Raw genomic sequence first — 20583 nt, forward strand, 5'->3', positions numbered from 1 at the left:
TACCCACTTCTTGGAGCAATGACCCTTCGAGGGATTCGAGGGCGACGGGAACACGGCAGGGCCGGGGTGTACCCAGCGGGCTGGCACCCTCCCAAAGCGCACGCAGACCACCCCCCCCCCCCCGCACAAACCCCAGGGGGACACGGGCGAGCGGGGGTCCCTTCTCTCCAGACAAGCACCGTCAGGTCCCAGCACCCAGAGGCTCGATGAAAAGAGCATTTCTTTGCTGAGTATTAACCAACGATCCATCAATCAGAGACCCGACCCCACAGAAGAATCAGCAGCTCGGGCTCACCGGCACGGCCAGGACGACCCAGGAGGTGACCCCGGCTGAAGCCCAGGACCAGTGTGCGGGGAGGGTCGGGGCGCCTGGGTGGGCCAGGACAGCACACCCCCCGCCTTGTGAGGACAGGCTTTTCAAGGGAGGGGCCTTGTCTCAGACATGGCCTCAGAGACACACCCCCGACTCAAGGATACCAGCTGGACGGAGCCTTTGCTCAGGGAGCTCTCAGAGTGGCCGTCCCCGTGGCAGGGGTAAACAGGACAGGCTTTCTAAAAAGGAAGGTGGTGAGCATCCAATCATGGGGGGCCTGGTGTCACCGCTGGAACTTCCATACACCAGGCAGCCCTGAAACACCGGGGTGTACAAATGCCACGTCTAGTCACGTGGAAGGCACGGTCAGATGGAAGCCCGGCAGATTTCACGTCTCACTGGGAACACACTGCCCAGGAAACTCCAACACACCCTGATTGTAAGGCTCCCAGACCACGCTGACGTCAGAAAAGTGAGAACATGAGAAAATCCCCATCTTGGAGCGAGTGAAAGAAGGTGGGTGGAAAGATATTTGGGGCAGGTGTGGAAATGGGAAAAGCAGATTCGCCCAGCCCAGCCCAGTTCCATGACTAAAACGGGGTGCGCACAGTTGAATACAAGGAGAGTTCCTCTGGGTGTGAGCAGACCAGTCAGCCTGAAATACACATGCGTATGAATATACCTGGCACCGCCCACTCCGGGCCTGCAGAGGGGGAGAAGCGTGCTTCTGGGGGTGCCCCAGGATGCTCCAGGGTCCCTACCCACGAGGTCATCCCCAGGGCCCTGGATAAACCTGCATCTGTCCAGACGTTACACAACCTGGTGACCCTAAGAAACAGAGGAGGGGTGCCCAGGAGAGGACCTCCTCCTCGATCTCTGATTCCCGTGTAGTCAGACAGAGGCTCCCCATCCTCTGACACCCCTGGGCTCCCTCCTGGGTCGGCCCCCACCCAAGCTCGGGCCTTAAGGATGAGACCCCAGACAGCTGGCTCATGTGCGGCAAACGCCCCCCGATAAAAAGTCAACGAGGCTGTCACGTTACCCTCCACAGAACCCACTGTGCGGTCGTTTCCTGATTAAAGCTTTACCGCATCAATGGCAATAAAGCAGTCCTAAAGAAATCCATCTGAGGCAATGCCCTTTTTAAGAAAAACCACTCTTTCCACGGGCAAAAACCACTTGAAAATAACACACAACTATTGCGGGTTTTGAGGCAGTTTCGCTGGGTCTCTGCAAAAGCCATCACGTCACCTGGAGATGAACCGTGTGCTGGGGACCCTGCCTGTCCCCAGAGAGCTGGGATCCTGCACGCCGGCCCCACGCGTCTGGGTGAGAACGTCAACACCTGTTTGTAACCGTCTGCGTAAACTGTGTGCTTCGGAAGGCAAAGCTGGTAGCATGGTGAGAATGGAGTTACAAGGAAGGAGGGGTCTGGAATGACGTCCTGCGCTAACCAAAGGTGTTTCTCCCCGTGGGCTGGCTCTGCAGGAGGATGCAGGGTTTGGTACACGGAGGCCAGACCAGCAGGACGATCCCCCCACCCCAAGTCCAGCCTGGACACTGATGTGGTCAGTCGCACAGACACCGGAAAGGAAGCAGGAAGCTCAAAGCCAAACAGAGAGCGCAACGGGGGTGGGGCTGAAACATCCCCCAACTCCGGTCAGGGCAGATCCTGGACCGACCGCTGGGAGAGCCCGGCCTTCCCTGGGCCCTCGGCCAAAGCCGACCCCGAGCCCCGAGGGCCGAATCCGGACAGGCCCCACCACCTACCCACCAGCCCAAGCCCCACATCAGGGCACCCTCTTCATCATCCCACGTCCAATGGATGGCCAGCCCTGCCCACCCTCCTCCCGGGCCCTGAAGCCCTTGTTTCCCTCCCTCCCCCCACACTGCATCCCCCCCCAGTGCAGGCCCGGTCAGTTTTCCTGCGGGGGTGACCACATCCGCCTCCTCTCCAGCCTCCCAGACTTTAGGCCTGCCCTCCGATCCACTCCCAGCACTGCAGCCACAGCAGAACTTTCTGGAGCCAAATCCAGGCACATCGTGTTCTCTCCAACCCCTTCCGGGATTCCTTGGCACCTAGGATGAAGCCACCCACACACCAACCACACCCTGCCTCCTGCAAGGCAGTGGCTCGAAGTCCCTGTCACTTCTCCTAGAGATGACCACTGCTCCCACGGTCCCTCCCTGCCCCGGCTCTCCCCACAGACTTTGGACTCCTCAACGGAGGCACAGAATCTCACCCACCTTTCCCTCACCCTGAGGGCCAATCGCTCACAGGCTCAAAAAATGTTCCCTAAGAGCCAGAAGGCCCAGATGACCTGTGCCAGTTGCAGGAAGAGCTGGTGAAATCCAGGCGGTCTCCCTGGAGGAGGTGAGAGGTCTAGCAGACCTTAAAGGAAGAGGGAGCTCCAACAGGTGGTCGGGAAGGAAGACTCTCGAGAAAAGAGGCAGCCGCCCCCACACAAGAATCCAACTACAAGTGACGTGACCACCATTCGACTGACGGGCACAGAAAGGCCCGGGGCCAGGTGTCCTCCACCAAGAGCCCACCTGTGCCCCGGCACAGTCCCGTCACACCACGCAGTGACTCAGATAGAAACCAGTGCCTGCCGGGTCCCAAAAGTGCACTTCACAGAGATGGCAGTTTCCAAAGTGGACGAGGGGAACCGGTTCACGATCCAGTGCCCACTGGGAGCCACAGCCACACAGCAGCCCATTTTATAGACAAGCCAAGTGAGACTGGGTGCGGGGAGGGTGATGAAGAAACTCATCCAGGGCACACACGGCCACGTCAGCGGTGGGGCAGGTCTGAGCTCCGGCCCCGCCGGGCTGCTGACCACGACAGGGCGCCCACCCTTCTTCCCCTGAAGGAGGGAACACGGCCAGGACGGCCTGGGTTTAAAAGCCCACAGGCGGGCTGCAGACACAGGGCAGCCTCTCCCTGAGTCCTGGCCGCCGCCAAGCCCGCACATCAGCGGGAAGCCCGGCACCTCCCAGTCTTCAAGGCCCACCGCCAGCCCATGGCCCGGCCGCGACCAAGGATGTTCCTGCTGTCCTCAGGGACCCGAGGGGGCCGGGTACAAAGGCTCCAGCCCCCCCTCGCCCCGTCACCGTGGCCTCGGGTGCCAGATGTGCCTGCACGCGGGCGGGTCTGCCCGGCGAGTCCCTGCTCCTGCAGTAAATTACTTCCCAGGCGCTCTGGTGCGAATCCACAGCTCTGCTCGGCCTGCGCCTGGCTGGCTAACAGATGTTCCATTTAAGCCGCTAAATTACCACAAATACACCCAAAGAGATGACACGCCAATTTCTCCCAAGGTTTATTTGCATGAGGAGGGAGTGGTGTGTGAAAATTCTATCTTCCCTTTCATTTTGAGGAAAAAAAAAAAAAATTTATTACACACATGAGTTAAGAAAAGAGAGGGGGTGCCAGCACATGAATTACCGCGGGGAGTGTTCAGACGGATATAAATCCCACATGCCAGGAGCCCGCTGGCGCCCTGCGGGAGAGGATGCGGAGGCCACGGGAGCGCGGAGGCCACGGGAGCGCGGAGGCCACGGGAATGCTGTCTCCATCTCCTACAGGTAAAGGCAGACAAGGCCCTGCTTTCTGAGCCTCGGTTTCCAACGCTGTCAAATGGGTGACAGTGACTCCCACTCCACGGGGCTGCCCTCTGCCTCCAGTTTTGTGACTAATTATGACCATCTCGGCATCGCCAGGTGGCCCTGGGAGCAGCCCAGAGTAGGCACAGCAAGACAGGTGAGTCCATCGTGCCCAAGGAATATCAGAGGGGGCTGAGCACTCCCGCGCGAGACACTGTCCCAGCCGGGTCCACCGCCACCAAGAGGCAGCCCAGGTGCTGGCCCGCTCCTCCCCAAGTCACCAGATGGCAACGCGGGAGAAAGGCTGAGGGCCAGAGCCGCTCCACGGGGCAGGGTGAGACATGTCCATGACACTCTGGCCTCCTGCCCGGGCTGACCATTTCCCACCACCAGCAGGAGGCCCAGACCGGAGGGAGGGGGCAGGATGGGGGCCCCAGAGCTGGTCCAGGGTGTGGCCAAGCCACAGCCACAGGTCTCCAGCATCAACAGAACCCACTGTTCAGCGGCCACCTGCACCACCTGTTTCCGGCCCCATGGCCGGGAGGCGGCCAGGGCTCCCCCCAAGCAGCTAGGGTGGACAGAGCTCTGTGGGCCAAACCCCAGAGCCCTCAGCCACTTCAAGGAGAGTGGATTCGGGCCCCAAAACTACCCAGAGGAGGTGGATGGCATCACCCAGACGTATCAGGGATGCAGACAGGCGGAGAGAGGGCACAGCGCCGACGGCAGACCAAGCCTGGCCTCCCGACTACAAGATCGGCTCGAATTTGTTCACACCCGCACCTGGTCCCAGACATGATCCCTCATGCTCCCGGGACGCACAGCTGTACAGCCCACCGCAGAGATAAGCCAGACGGTAAACACATACACACACGAGGGCCGCGGAGGTGAGGTTTACAGCCTGGATTTACTGACTCGGTCATTCACTCCAGACAAGGCACGTGTCCTCCACGGTCCACCCCTCAGCTGCGGCCACGGGAACAACCAGGAAGCGCACCGCCCCCATGTGACCCTTCAACGGGTCGTCCCCAAGTGCTCCAGCCTCCGTGCCGTGCTGGGGGCGGCGGGCGGGTACGCTCCAGGAACCTTGCGTCATCAGCCAAATCAGGGAAACCGAGATGCTCCCAGACGCCACAGCAAACCCACGTCGCTCCAGGAAGCAGACGCTGCATCCACATGCTGGTTCCTGGAGATGGTCGCAGCTCCCGGGACGCCCCTCCTTAAGAAGTGTCGGAAGAGGGAGCTTGTCAACCAGAACACAGAGACTCACGCAGCCAGGGGCTCGGTGGCTCCCGCCGAGAGGATTCCACACGCACAGATCCTGCGCTTCCCCTCCAGACGCCCAGAGGCGGGCGGCCCTTCAGGGACCTCAGACGCCCCAGAGCCCTCCTCCCTTCCACCTTGGAGGCACCTGGGGCAGAAATGATGGCCCCATTTTACAGATGAGCCAACTGAGACCCAGGCACAAAGCAAGCGGCCCGAGATCTCCCGTGCTCCCTGGGCCCATCTTCCCTCATCACCTCCAGGAAGGCACGTGGAAGGCACGTGGGTCACAGGAGGTTAGGACAAGTCCCTTCTGCATACGGAGCTACAGAGGCCACCACCTGTCGGGTGGCAGGCCCTGCCTGGTCTGGAGCTAGCAGGCCCCGGGCATCATCTCCTTTCAGCCTCACAACCCATCTGTGGAGGAGGAAGCGGTGTCACCCCAAGAAACTCGGAGACAGCAAGAAACTTGCCAAAGTCATACATCAGGTAATAACGGCCCTCAGGTGCCTGCGAACACCTGGCTCCCTCCCACGCCCCCGGCTGGGGACTGTCACCCGAGCATCCCTGCCTACGACCCAACTCTCCAGGTGAACCAGCCCCCGAGGCCATCAGCAGCGGGCAGCAGTGCAGAAAATCCCCCAGTTCCATTTTACAGAGAGGAGAGGGACCCAGAGGAGCTGACTGGGCCCAGCCCACCAGAGCAGGAAGATGTGCCCAAAGAAACACAGTCCAACCATCAGTTAAGGGCCCCAGGCGTCCCATCAAGAGCGGGCCCCTCATCCCCTGGGACCCCAGGGACGGTCCCAGCCCATGGCTGGTGAGACTCACCCATCCCATCAGCACCCACGTCAGCGTGCCCCCTGCAGAGCAAGGCCGACGCAGGACGTCCCCAGTCACTGGGGTGAGCGTCAAGTTCCCACCTGGCTTCTGCAGAGAAACGGCAGCCAGGCCGAGAGGACAGGCAATCCAGGAGGAAAATGAGAAAGCAGGAAACGGGCTCAGAGCCAGTGGCTGACCCAGGCCTGGCCTGGCCTGAGATTGGTAAGCCAGGAACGGAGGCTGGGAAGTTGTCGACCTGTTCTAGAACATGGCTCCCCTCCCCAGCCCAATCTGGCTGACTCCTACTCCTTGTTCAAGGCTCAGCTAAAAGCTTACTTCCTGCAGAAAAGTTCCCTGACTCCGCCTAGCCTGGGGAGCGCCCCACACCACCATAGCGCTGGCTCTCCAGCCCACTCGACGTGGAGCCCCGAGCAGTGATGGAGCCCCACGCTTTCCCCACGCCTCCTCCTCCAAAGCCTGTTAGGTCATTCATAACTGTTATCAGAAACCAGCCCTTCGAAGTGGTTAAGAATCCGCCTGCCAACGCAGGGGACACGGGTTCGAGCCCTGGTCCGGGAAGATCCCACATGCCACGGAGCAGCTAAGCCCGTGCGCCACAACTACTGAGCCTGCGCTCTAGAGCCCGCGAGCCACGACTACTGAGCCGACGTGCCACAACTACTGAAGCCCGCGCGCCTAGAGCCCATGCTCCGCAACAAGAGAAGCCACCGCGACGAGAAGCCCGCGCACTGCAAGGAAGAGTAGCCCCTGCTCGCCGCAACTAGAGAAAGCCTGCGCGCTGCAATGGAGACCCAACGCAGCCAAAAATAAATAAACACATAAATTTATAAAAAAAAAAAAAGAAAAGAAACCGGCCCTTGCTACTGCCCATACACACAGGGGGCCCGGTCCATCTCCAGGCCCTCTGCCAACAGCGACTCAGATGAAAGCTCCCTGGGCCGTTTCCTAGAGCCGAGAGAGGAAAGGTCTCATGTCGTATCTCCCACCCAGGATGAAGAGCCACTTTCCTCTAGCAGCTGCAGGCACCCCGCCGACGTCCCCCAGGGCTCGCCACTCCGCGGCCTGCCCCAGCACTGCCCTCTGTGCCCGAGGCTGCTGCCCGGCCCGGGACCCAGGAGCGGTGACAGAAAGCCCGGGTTCCCCTCCCTCGGGCCGTGCCCCTCGAGGACCGTCTCACCCCGAGGGCTCAGCGCCCACGGCAGGAAGCTGCTGGAGGAGGAGGGCCTCGGCCTCCATCTCCCCCCCCCTCCCTGGCCTCACTGGCTCACCTCCCGTCTTGGGGTCCGCTCCCCGGGGCCCAGCCTGAGACCCTTACACTGGGGGGTGGCAGGGGAGGGGGGCCGGACGTCGGGCAGAGCCTGCCACTCACACGAGCTTGTTCAACTTTCAGAACCGTGTGGCGAGGCCCCTTACCGTCAGCATCAGCACCTCCGGTTTACAGAGGAAGGAAAGTAAGTTTACCCAGCATCGCACAACAGATCAATGACAGACACCCAAGTCCAGGCTCTCACTTCCCTATCCTGCCTGGAGTGGCCAGAGAAGACCACGTGGGCCTGACTCACCTGCCGGGCGCTGCGGGCCAGCACTTCTAAGAGCCCGTGAAAGTGTCTTAGGTCGAAGACAATATTTAAATACTTAAGACACTTAAATACACTATTCGTATATTTGCCTTTACACCAATGCAGTCATCAAATGTGACTTGACGTTCCTTACGGAGGGAGCACACAGGGGCAGGTGTCCGGGCCACTGCGGCCCCGGCCACACAGCTGCTCGAATTCCTCATGCAATTCTCCCAGCCCCACGAGGGCGGTGCTACTTTTTTATTCCGGTAAAGTACACATAACGTAGGGAATTCCCTGGCGGTCCAGTGGTTAGGACTCAGTGCTTTCACCGCCATGGCCCGGGTTCAGTCCCTGGTCGGGGAACTAAAAATCCCATAAGCCGCGCGGTGCGGACCGAAAAAAAAAAAGTACACGCAACATGAAATTTAGCACATTCCCCATGTTGTGCAACCACCTCCACTATCTAGTTCCAGAACTTTCCATCACCCCAAACAGACCCCGCACCCGTTAGCAGTTGCTCCCCCCTTTTCCCCCCAACCCCCCGACAGCCACCGACCTGCTTTCTGCCTCTGTGGATTTGCCTATCCTGGTCATTTCATATAAATGGGATCGCATAACACTTGTCCCTTTGGGTCTGGCTTCTTTCACTCAGCGTAACGTTTTCGAGGTTCATCCATGTTGCAGGATGTCAGTGCTGCGTTCCTTTTTATGGCTGATAATATCCCATTGTCTGGATAGACCACATGTTGTTTACCCATCACCCGCTGAGGAAGATACTATTTTTATCCCAGTCCTACAGAGGAGGAAACTGAGGCTCCGTGAAGGTCAAGCTCAAGGGCCCACAGTGGTCAGTGGCAAAGCCAGGGCTCCAGCCCTTGGCCCTAACCACACAGACTGTGCCCGGACATCACAAGAGATGGGGGCGTCTGGTCCCTCTAAGCTAGGAACCCAGAGGCCCAGAGGGGAGGGAGAATGCGGCAGGTCGGAGGAGGCCGAGGGAAGCCAGGGAACCCGCCCTTCCATCTCCAGGCCCGGGTCACACCCCGCTGCCTTGCCTCCCGCCTGCTTCCTTTGAGCCCTGGGGTGAAAAACACCAAAACCGCTTCAGGCGGAGAGAGACCTCTGGCATCCAGATGGGTGCTGTGTGAGTAACCCGTCGTGTGTAGATGAAAACAGCTCAGATCTGAAAGGTACCTTGTCTCTCACCAAAATGAGTACTGGATGTTTCTCTCTCCTGTCCTGGCAGCCAGATAAGCTGGGCGAGGTGGGGAGGAAAACACAGATGCCCAGTCTCTGGGGTGGAGGGTAGATTAAGGATGGGAGGAGCTTAAGGGCAAGGGAGGGAGGGTCTCAGGATGTGACTGTCATAAGCGTAAGGGACCAGAACCTTCCACCACCCCAGGGGTACCTGGAGAGAGGGCGTGAACAGACTAAACCTCTCCAGCTGCCCTGTGCGCCAGGGACTGGGACCCAGACATCCCTCATGCAGCTGAATGGTGGGACAGTCCATGCTGCACCCACGACCACTGTCCCAGGGGGCACCTCCCCATTCCTGGAGGGACACGGAGGCCAGGTGCGGAGCCCCGCCTCCCCTACCAGGCCAAACCTGGCAGAAACACTTCCGCCAACCAGAGCCAACCCCGAGGGGAGGAAAGCAAAACATCGGCCTTGGACTCTGGCGTCAGGAAGGCCGGGGCAAGCCCGGCGCAAGCCCAGGCCCAGCCTCTCGCAGCTGCGTGGCCCCGGCAGGTGGCTTAGCGACTCTGGGCCTCAGCCGCCAACAGGGCCGCGCTGGCCCCTCACCGCGGGGCTGGGGTCGTCCACACGCTCAGCACGGTGCCTGCACCCCCCTCCCCTGATGGCATCCTACATTTGTGAGACAAATACGACCATCAGGCGAATGTGGATGAAAGCTGGAAACGTGTGGACGGTACATTTAGGAGAGAGGCCGGGCAGAGGCAGGGCTGGGGTGGGGGGGTGAGGCACGTGGAGGAGAGAAGCATCCGGAACCCGAAGCCACCCACCTGCCAGGTGACTCCGGTCCTGGCGACGGCCCCCAGCACCCCACCCTGCCGCCCTCCACATCCCGGGAGACACCCCTCCTGCCGCAGCCGTGAAGCCCCCAGCAGAGCGGAGGAACTTGGCAGGCGGCAGTGGGGCAGCACCTCAGAAAGTCCCCTGGCAGCACAAGACAGACAAGTGCCCCCCACTCCGCACAGACGACAACCGGGCCTCCGGGGGGGGCCTCGGGGGGACTTGGGAGTGGGCCCCATCCCTGGAAAGGCCCGGAGGCTACCGAGCCCACAGAGGGATGGGAGGCCAGGCGGCCGGCAGCCGTGCCCCCTGCCTGCCTGGACCAGCTCTCACCGGACACCATGTGCGCACGCCGCCTTTGAAACCAAAAGCACAAAACAAAACAAACCAACAGGAGCATTTATGGCCTGAAGTTTAAGTTGGCTCAGGGGGATGAGGAGTAGGTGTGTTAAAAATAAGTGTTTTAATCCTTATATAAACTCTGCAGAGACGATAAACAATCCCCACAAAACAGAAATGTCGTGCGCTTCTGGCAACACTTAAGCTTCCAAAGGCAGCGAGCCTCGCTTGGGGGCCACCCCCGTTACCCCATCCTGGCCGGCAGGCACCCATGGCACGGCCCTGCCCCCCTCTGCAGCCGTACGCTATTATTCCTGTTTACCATTTGGCTCCAGAAACCAAAACAGTCACAGCATCCACAGGGTGCTGACCGGAGTGCCCCCGGAAAGCGTGGAGCTTCAGAGGACCAAGAACGCGGCCCGAGCAGAGCGTCAGGGGGCCCCTCCTGGCCGAGCTTGCTTCCCCGGCTGAGCGGGGCAAGGGGTTCACCCCACACACGCGCGGTGCCGGCTCCTGATCCGGCCTTGAAGCAGGTCTGCGGGGCCTGCCACATCTGCGCCCCTGCCCTGACCTCTCTCCCGGGTCAAGCTCCGGGGCAGGTGCTAGGGGAGGGGCATCTACAGGGAGAAGCAGAGCCCCAGGCTTCAAAGGGCCCGGCCGCCCAGGGTGAGGGTGTGGAGGGGCAGGCAACAACCACTGAGCACGTATCACCTCCAGGTGCTGGGCTGAGAGCTTTGGGTCCCCTCTGTCCGCTCTGTCTTCAGCCAACCCCCAGGAGGTGGCTGTCAGAAACCCCCTTTCACAGCAGAGGAAACAGGGGCCGGGGCACGGGTGGGGCACAGCACACGGCCGAGAAGTGGCGACCAGGATTTGAACCCAGGTCCGAGAGGGTACAGCGCTGCACCTGTCTCCATCCCAGGGAAGAGTCGGCGGCCGCCCCACTGCCCAGCAGCACACGAGGCCGGGCGCAAGGTGGGAAATGGGTCCGGGGCGGTGCTGCCCCCAGACAGCTCGGCCAGAATGAGCGGCCCAGGATCCCCGGGTGGGTGGAGGAGCGGACGCCACGCAGCCATCGGGAACTGGACGGAGGACGTGGACGGGGCGGGAGGAGACAAGGATGCCACGCTCTGCGGCCGGGACTTGAAGCGGGAGCCACAGCTGCTCATAACCGGACGGCGTGGAGCTGGCCTGGCCCCGTGACACACAAGGAACCCCCAGAGACTGTGGCCCCGGGCACACAAGGAACCCCCAGAGACCGTGGCCCCGGGCACACAAGGAACCCCCAGAGACCGTGGCCCCGGGCACACAAGGAACCCCCAGAGACCGTGGCCCCGGGCACACAAGGAACCCCCAGAGACCGTGGCCTCAGGCAACCGCCCCGCACTGGGGGGCTGAACTCCACTTACAGGCCACGTGCCCCGTGCCGGCTCAGAGCTGAGACAGCACCCGAGGGGAGCGGGTGCAGGAAGCAGGATGCAGAGGGGCCCCTCCGGCACCTCCTCGGGGAGCCTGCCTGGGCTTCCTGAGCCCAGCCGCCAGCCTTCCGCCCGCTGTCTTTCTCTCCATCTTAATTCTTCACGAATCCCTCATTCTGTCTCCCCTCCAGAAGATCAGACACAGGTCAGGGGTCTCTGCCTCTTCTGCCCAAGGCCCGTAGGCAGATGGGACTCTTGAGTAAATGATGGAGTGACCCTCCCGCAGCCGCCTGGGAGCAGGTGAGGGGAGGGCCGAGCCGGCCAGCCCGGCCATGTCTGGACTCGGGCACTGCGTGAACCCCAGCCTCCTCACTCACGGAGGACCCCGTGCCAAGGCTGTTTTGCTGGCGAAGGGAGGAGCGAAGTGAAGGGCACTCCGGGCTCCAAGAGACCTGGGCGGCTTGACGAGAGGCCTCGGCCCCCACGCAGCTGTGCGCCCCCAGGCCAGCCTGTCACCTCTCCATTGACAGGGGGCACGGCCGCCCAACCCAGTGCCTCACAGGGTCTCCCGAGGCCCAGCGGAGGCGCCCTGGCTGGGCTGCCAGGGAACAAAGTTTCTCAGGACAGGGCATGGCCAGGCAGCAGCGATCTGCCTGGGGGGCAGAGTGGGAACCCCCCCACCCCAGCTTCTGCTCCCACAGAGCCCCATCCCTGCAGCAACCACCCATCTCCAACCTTTAGTTACCTAAAGGCGTCCAGTTTTCACCACCAGCTCAAGTGCCACCTCTTCCACGAAGCCCTCCGAGGTCTCTCTGCCCCCAGGGATCCAAACATCCGCACCTGCTGAGAACCAGCACAGCCCCGAAGACGGGACAGCAAGTCCTGCCCCATCCAGCCCAGGAGCTCCTCGGAAGGAAGCGGCAGAGAGCGTGTGAGACCCCTTCCGGCAGGAGTCCCCGGTCACCCTCAGAGGAAGGGGCAGGGCTGCGGCCCACCAACCCTGGGCCCTCCACTCCTGGGCCAAGGATCCTCCATCCTTCCCCTCCCCCCTCCCCCTACCTGGGGCCGAGTGGGAGGGGCTTAGGGGCTAGGGAAGGAGGGAGAGGCAAGCCCCGGGCCCTGGCATCCCACCGTCTCTACCACCGCAAGGCTCTGCAGCAGCTGGGCCGCCAGAGGCAAGGTGAGGCCAGGTGGACGGGGGAAGGCAGCTGGCCCAAGAGGCAGGCGGCGAGCCGGGGCCAGGGTCCAGCCAGCAGGAGCAAGCCGGCCAGCCGGGCGTGGGGTGGAGGCGCAGTGTTCTGAGACTTAGCGGGCCTGGTGGGAGGCCCACGCAGGTGGCCACCGTCACCCCCTTTCCAGGCAGGGAGAGCGAGGCTCAGCCAGGCCAGCGACACGTCAGCACCAGGATTCTCACGGCAGCCGAGTGGCCGAGTGCGGCCCCCTCCACTGCCATTTCAGGCAGCTCATCGGGCTGAGAGCACAGCCTCAGCTACACGTGCTGCGGGGACGAGAGGAGGTCATCCCCACGGGGCTCAGCACGTTTTCTGGCACCAGGGAAGCGGTGAGGAAGCTTTGTTCCTTGGATCACTTCCTGTCTGAGGAGCCCATGCCAAGGGCTCTGGATACAAACGGAGACATGATTGCCAAGCGCGATGGGAACAGGGAGGGGGGAGCCCCGGGGACCAGGACACCTTCGCAGGCCCCGGGAAGGGCTCTGAGCAGACAAGCGGCAGCGAGCCGGCCCCACTGTCTGGTTTTACCCAGCCTACGGGCTAAGAAAGGTGTTTACGCTTCTAAAGGGCTGGGGAGAAAAAGAACAGTACTTCGTGACATGCGGAAAGTATATGCAATTCACATGTCATCCTCCACGAATACGTGTTGGTGCACAGCCCCTCGCGCGTTCACAGATCATCAGCGCTGCCTCGGCACGATGAGGGCCGAGGTGAGTACCCGCGACAGGACCGCCTGGCCCACGGGGCCCGAAATATTCACTGCCCGGCCCTCGACAGAACACATCTGCCCACCCCTGCTCTGGGAGGGGGCGGTAGCTGCCGGCCGGGCGCCAGGGGAGAAGCAGTCGGATTCAAGGGGCAGTCGGGCGGGAGGTCCACCTGGCGGGGTCTCAGCGGTAGGGCTGCAGAGCGTCTTCCCAGCAGCACTGCCCGGCCCCGGGAAGATGCAGCCACGGACGTGGCCTGGACACGGGGACGGGAGGCAGGGGCCGGAGGGCACCACCCTGCCAGGGAGGCGACATCCTCGGTCACGTGGACCTCATGGCAGCAACGGGCTGAGATGAGGCACCAGGGTGGGGTCACCTTGTGCCTACTCACCCTTGTCAGGCCCTGGGCCCGGGCGCAGCGGGGCCCCCATTCCCTGCACGGAGACGCCCCATTTCCAGGGCCCAGACCACAGACAGATGGGGATCGCCCCTCACGACGGACTCCCAACCCAACACAGCCTTCTTCGCCGTTTCTCCCCGGCAGCCCACGCCAAAGCCAGGCTTCTGTCATCAGCACACGTGGCACAAACCAACCACGTTCCACCAACGCCAGCTTGCGCCCACCCATGACCTGCGCAGGTGATGCCCGACGGCCTTCCCTGCCAACTCCAGACCCAAGCCTCGGACCCTGCCCCACACAGCCCTGCAAGTGACCCTCCAGTCAGCAGGTCAGCGCTAGAGACGAGACCCCTGGTCCACGGCCTCTGCTCTCCCCTCCCCCATCCCCACTCCCTGCTGCACAAACTGGGTGCCACAAACCCTGCCGCCCGGAAATGCTAATATTCGGGAGACCAGCGTCTCTCAACCTTCTTGTCAATATCACCCCCCCCAAGGAGCCTTTCCAGGCATTGTCCTAATCGCCCTCCCCGCGTGAAATTTTAATACCACAGGTGTACTGTGTATCTGTACTGTACTGTTCTCTCTGGGTACATCTGTGCTTGATGCGTAAAAAGAACATGATTTCTTCGCCCCCACAGATCTGATTTCCACCCCCTTGGGCATGGATTACATAAAACGTATTGTTAGAATTAACGTTACACAGTTCTTTTCACTGTTTTTAATATGACCGCCAGGAATTTTAAGAGACAGATGCAGCTCACACATTTTCTCCTTGACAGCATTGATACAGACAGAAGTACAAATGTGAACACGTGCAGCACACGGACGGGGACGGGGACACACACACACACACACACACACACACACACGCCTGTGTTAACTCAGAGGTGCACATGGCAGGTCTCAGCGCTGAGACACCCCAGCACAGGTGCGCCTGCAGCCAGATCCTGGTTTCTACATATGCCTCTGCACTGCGGACCCAGAGCTCCTTCCATAAACAGCTGATTCTGGAGCTGGACAAAATAAAATATAAGATGAGCTCAGATATCTTGTGCCAGGAAGGAGACAGAGCTCACAAAATGACGGGAACGTGTCAAAAAAGACACACGGAAGCAGCTTGAAGCAGTTGCCATTGGTCAAACCTGAGACCATCTGAGCGTCAAAATAAAGAGTGACATAACGGATGAGAATCCGTGGAACAGAATAGGAAACCACAATCCACAGTGGTAGACAGAGAGAGGAAGGAAAGGAAAAGAGGAAGAGAAGAGAGAGGGAGGGAGGGAGGGAGGACTGATCCTGTCACTGTCTCAAAGCCCCTTCTCAAGAATATTCGTGACCTACAAGGGGGATCGGAGGACCTTCGCGGCAGAGCCGTCCGGCGAACAGCGCCAGCGTCAAGTGATTAAAGCCAACACCCCCAGCAAGGGGACACTTGGAAACCACGTGCCACCTGCTAGACAGGATGCCAGGAGAAGGCAACAGTGTGGTCACTCCACCGGCTCCAGGTGCAAAGCCTGAATCCAATGCAAGAAAACGGCAGATGAACCCAAAGGGAGGGACATTCTGCAACAAAAGGGGCCTGTCACCTTCAAAAGCATCCAGGTCGGGAAAATCAAGGTGAGGCAGAGGGGCCGTCCCAGCCCCCAGGTGGACCATTTGTTGAAATGGGCATTTGTGGAGACAGGCGTTGAAACTCGAGTGGATTCCAAGGCGGCACCATCCCCGCTGTTTTCCGGGTTCAGGTGGCTGTTCTGTGGCTGCAGAGGGGACCTTCTTCTATAGGAAACACGTGAGGGTGCAGGACACCAACGTACTCTCGAATGTCAAGGTATGTTCAAAACTTAAAACGAAACCTGGGGTTTCCCTGGTGGCGCAGTGGTTAAGAATCCGCCTGCCAGTGCAGGGGACACGGGTTCGAGCCCTGGTCCGGAAAGATCCCACATGCCGCGGAGCAACTAAACCCGTGCGCCACAACAACTGAGCCTGCGCTCTAGAGCCCGTGAGCCACAACTACTGAGCCCGTGTGCCACAACTACTGAGCCCGCATGCCACAACTACTGAAGCCTGTGTGCCTGGAGCCTGTGCTCCGCAACAAGAGAAGCCACCGCAATGAGCAGCCCTCGGCAACTAGAGAAAGCCCGCGCACAGCCACGGAAGACTCAAAGCAGCCAATAAATAAATAAATAAATAAAATCTAAAAAAAAACCCAAAAACAAAAAAAACGAAAGCTGACTTGAAAAGAAAAGGCGTCCTAGTTTCCGCTGGAATCGGCCTCCGTCTCCCTGCTCCCCGGCAGCCCAGGTGTCACACCCCTTGGCCTCGGGAACCGCGTCCCCCTGCCTGCACTTGGGAGCTCTCAGGACACTTAAAGGCCACTTCCTCATCCACAGGCACCTCAACAACCTGCTGTGTGTCCTGCTCACCTGAAAGCATCTCGGAGCAGGGACCGGGTCCCTGCCTGGCAGCGCAGGGGCTCGGCAATTATTCCTCGAAGGAAGGACCGGAGTGACACAGCAGCAAAGGGGGGCCCGGCTCGGCAGGACCCAGAGACCCCTTGGGAGGGCTCACACCAGTCCGGAGGGGGAGGGATTCACTGTCCTGGGTTCAGGGCAGTGAGCAGCGAGTGTGGCTCCGAGGGATGCTTGTTTACTAAAGCAAAGTGTGGAAAACGCAGGGTTAGAGGTACACACCCGGTACATGGGGTGGAGGGGGGCCCAAGGGCCAGGCTCGCAACGCTTCAGGATGGGAGAAGAGTGAAACCAGAGGAGGCTTCCTAGAGGAGGCAGCCACTAGACTAGCTCCTACAGGAAGAACCAGGACAAAAGGAGGGGTAGTCTTCCAGCATGGGCCCGGCACACGATGGACCCTGATGGAAAAGGCTTAGGGGAGGGGGGGCGCAAGCTGGAACGTTGGCACAAGGCAGGGACGGGAAGGACTTGAAGCTGGAGGTGTGGGCATGGGGGAGCCCTCTCTGCCGTGTCCCTGCTTCCCAGCCTTGTTCTACGGGGAGGAGGCCTGCCGGGGTGGGGGGCAAGAGGCTGGGCGGGTGGTGCCCTAAAGATTCAGACTGCAGACCAAACGCAAGGGCCGTCTGCTGGCATCAGCAACCTCAGGACCTCATAACTGAAGCTGTTCCAGACACACGCGGTCTCTCATTAGCATCAGCAGATTTGGCCATACCTAATTCTTTAATTAAACCCAACGTGGCTGCCAGGCACTTTGGATAAAAAAAATAAAGCACACCCGACCAGATCCAGAAGGGCAGGACAAGGGGCAACTTGGATCTGCCTGTGAACTCTTCCTAGTACCTGGCTCTATACACAGCAAATGCTCAATAAGTGCACACGGCTATTATGCGCCTTTAGGGCCAATAACCCAGCTGAGATCCACGCAAACGGGAGGGGCACTCGAAGCGCGATACTTGGAAAACAGGAGGTCACCTGTCACAGGAGAAGCCAGAGCGGCATTCTGGAACGAGGGGACGTCAGGCAGGCCTCTGAGCTGGACGGGTCCACGTACGGGCACACGTACGGGCACACAGTGACAGCAGGAAGATGGAAGGGCCCTGCCCACTTGCCAGCAAAGTATCCAGATCCCGCAGGAAACAGGCACGCACTCCCCACCCCATCCAGCCCACGGAAACAGACACACGCCGTGAACAACCTGAGAAGCGGGCCAGGAGCACCCATCAGAAAATCAGCAAGACAGCAGAGGGAAGGCTTCTGAAAGCAGAATTTGTTCGAACAGTCCCGGAAGGGAGACCTAAGTCCAGGTTTTAGTTTTACCACTTACTACCTGTGTGATGTGGGGTAAGTCACTTGACCTCTCTGAGCTGTAGCTGTCTCATGCATGAAACAGGGGTGGCATGTGCCTCCCAGGATCATGACTAGCTCAGGGCAGGGTGGGTAAGAAAGGGCGGCTGTGATTTTTCTTGTGATGCCACCACCATGGGCCAAGAGGACCACGGTGTCTTCCCTCCTCCATTGGAGGCAAGTTCCCCAGACAGCAAAGAACAGCCGCACAAACAGACCACCACGTTCCCCTCCCAAACCCTGCACAGCCGTACATGTTCAAGAGAATTGTTTCTTTAATCGTGAATACACAGATGGGCCCATCCGCCTAACCCAGCCATCCCTGTGCCAGCAAGAGACATACAAGGATGGGTGTGACCAGCCCCACCCTCCGTGAGAGGACAGGCAGGGGAGACCAGCCCTCAGCCACAAGGGGCCACACCTGCCCAGATAAGATCTCTAAGGTTCATTCAGCGCGGCACTAAGGATGTTCTCTGCCCTTTCCTCATCAAATCCTCACAACCTGGCTACCGGGCAGCCACTAGTACTGTCCTCATTACATAGATTGGGAAACTGAGGCCCCCAAAGCGGTCACTACAGGGAGGTGACAGTGCCAGGTTTCAGTAAGAGCATATGGCCATGAAGACACAGACACTCGCCCATCAGGGTCTCCCTACCGCCCAGCCCCGCTTGACACCCCTTCACCCGGGCTGGAGCAGGGGGGGCTCAAGGAGACTGTGCCCTGTCAGCGTTGCTGGCCCAAGGATGGCTCCAGGGACCCCAGGAAGTCTCTGCGCTTCCAGCGCAGGGGCTGAGCCAGGCCACCTACCACAGCCAGGGCGCCCTCTCCCCCATCCTGGCCAAACACAGCTGGGAGGGGCAGCTCCAGGACCCAGCCAACCCCCCCAGCCACCCCCGGCCGTGCCCTGGGCCCCAGCCTCTCTGCCAGTCAGCCAGGAGCCAGCAGCCAGCAGCCAGCAAGCCTGGGCAGCCCCTGCAGTTCACAGCCAAAGGCAGACACTCGCGCTCAAGGCCTAGCTCTGCCCTCAGCAGCTCCTCCACCCTCAGTTCCCCCAGCTGTAAAATGGGGTAAGTACGTCCCAGCCCCCAGGGGGGTGAGGGCAGAGGAGAGGACTGGATCTGAGGGCACCCTGCAGCCAGGACACCCGGCCCCAGGACCTTGGGCTGCTTAGCACTGAGAGGGCCCAGGACGGCTCTGGCTTCAGAGGAGCCTGGGGACCAGACGGCAGGCCAGGGCTCCCTCCCTGGGCCGTCCGCCTCCGTGGAGTGGGAGGGTGGCCCCCTGCCCCCGTCTCCTCAAGACTCTTCTTGGTCAGCGGCCACCCCCATCCTCCCTGAAGGGGGGGGATGCCCCCATCTCCTTGGAAATGCAGTCACAGCCAAAGGGCAGAGGCCACGCAGTCCAGCCTGGAAAAGCAGTGACTCACTCCATCCCCCCTCCCCCCAGCCCAATTCGGCTGTCACACTGGCCTGTGAAGGCCAGAGGGTCACAGAAGAAGGGGCTGTGGGGTGAGCAGGAAGGTTGCTCCTGGGCAGTGCTGGCCAGACCTGGGGTGGCCCCTGGCCCCGCTGGGCACCCAGGGCCCCTTCAAAGGTGCTGGGGTGGGGGTCGCAGAACCCGGGGGGCAGGACAGCAGCCTCTACTCTGCTTAAGTCTCAGCCAAGTTCCCTCTAAGGGGCCAAGAAAGGCAGCGCCTGCCAGCCAAGCGGACATTTTCCTGCCCGCCCGGCAGCCACATGCGCCTCGGCCGCGACAAAGGCCACACTTGAAGGTACAGGGGAAGCATGAGGGGCTCCTGTTCCCACCAAGTCGCGCGACCCTGGGGGCCTGGCGCTGCTTGCCCCCCCCAAAGGGTTCCGGAGGAGGCTGAGGCCGGCGAGGGGGCGGTGCCCCCAGCCCCGCCGCTCCCTTGCCGACCAGGGCTCCCGGCTCCCCGCCCCGCCGGGCCCCTCCCGCCGCGCCCCGAGCCCCTGTCTTCCAGGGCGTCCAGCCACCAGGCGCGAAGCCAGGGACACTACGCCTGACGAGGCCACCGGCGCGTTGGGATCCTGGGGTCGGCGGCGGGGCGGGGGGGGGGGGAGGGGCACTCGCTGCGTCCCGGGGCCCAGGCCCGGGAGAGGGGGCGGCAGTGGTGAGCGCCCCGCCGGGGTTCGAGTTCCCCTCACCCCGGGAGGCGCAGGCCCAGCAGCGGGTGCTCCCAGGCAGTGCCCGGAGGCGGCGGAGGCGCACCCCAGGCTTGGGGGACTTTGCCAACTTCGTGCCTCCCGGGGTCGCCCCTCGGAGGAGCCGGTTCCGAGGCCCGGGGCGCGCCGCCTCTCCGCTCACCCTCCCGCCGCCTGCCGACGTCCCCGAGTCCGCCGCTCCGACCGGGGTCCCGGGACCGCGGACCAGGGCCCCTCCCGGCGCGCCCGGACCCTCACCTGGGACATCTGCGGCCGGAAGTTGACGTCCTTGAGGTCGATGGAGCCGGGGGAGAGGTTGTGCAGCAGCTGGCACAGGAGGACGCCGTCGCGCAGCGCCTGGGCCAGGTCGAAGACCACGGCCGAGGGCCACACGACCCGGTGGTTGGGCGGCAGGACCTTGCAGTCGATGAGCCAGCGGCCGCATTGCCGCCACTGCTCCATGGCGCCCGCGGCGCCCACCCGCCCGCCGCTCGCTGGGCCGGCTGGCTCAGGGCAGCGCTCCGGCCGAAGTGCAGCGGCCGCGGGGCATCCCGCCCGCCCGCGCGGGGCTCGGCGGCCGGGGCGGGGCTTCGCGCGGGCGGCCCCGGGTCTCCGCTGCGCCGCCGCGCGTCCCCTCCTCTTCCTCCTCCGGCTCCTAGCGGGCCGCAGCTCCCGCCCACGTGCGGTCGTGGGGCAGCCGCCGGGCCGCGCGCCGGACCCCCGCTTCACACACACAAGTTCCCCCGGGCCCCGGGCCGGGCTCCGCGCAGCCCGCCGCCGCAGCGCCCCGCGATCCGCCCCGCCGGGCGCCGCATTCTGCGCTCGGGGCGCCCCGCGGCCGCCGAAGCTTCTGCCCCGCCCGAGACAAAGGCCCGGCGGGTCGCCTGCTCCGCGCGTCCGG

General features: G+C 61.9%; 1 protein-coding gene across 4 annotated transcripts in view; it reads right to left on the reverse strand.

Annotated features, from left to right (window-relative positions):
- VAV2 (vav guanine nucleotide exchange factor 2) overlaps window positions 1–20236 on the reverse strand; it is a 183184-nt gene extending 162948 nt beyond the window's left edge. For all 4 annotated transcript variants that reach the window (XM_068553911.1, XM_068553910.1, XM_068553909.1 and 1 more), the window contains exon 1: window positions 19941–20236. In XM_068553911.1, the coding sequence (XP_068410012.1) occupies window positions 19941–20144 (204 nt within the window). In that variant the 5' untranslated portion in view covers window positions 20145–20236. The remainder of the gene's footprint in view (window positions 1–19940) is intronic.
- Between the last annotated feature and the right edge of the window lie 347 nt (window positions 20237–20583).

Source organism: Eschrichtius robustus, chromosome 10 (assembly GCF_028021215.1).
Source record: "Eschrichtius robustus isolate mEscRob2 chromosome 10, mEscRob2.pri, whole genome shotgun sequence".
Classification (NCBI taxonomy): Eukaryota; Metazoa; Chordata; class Mammalia; order Artiodactyla; family Eschrichtiidae; genus Eschrichtius; species Eschrichtius robustus.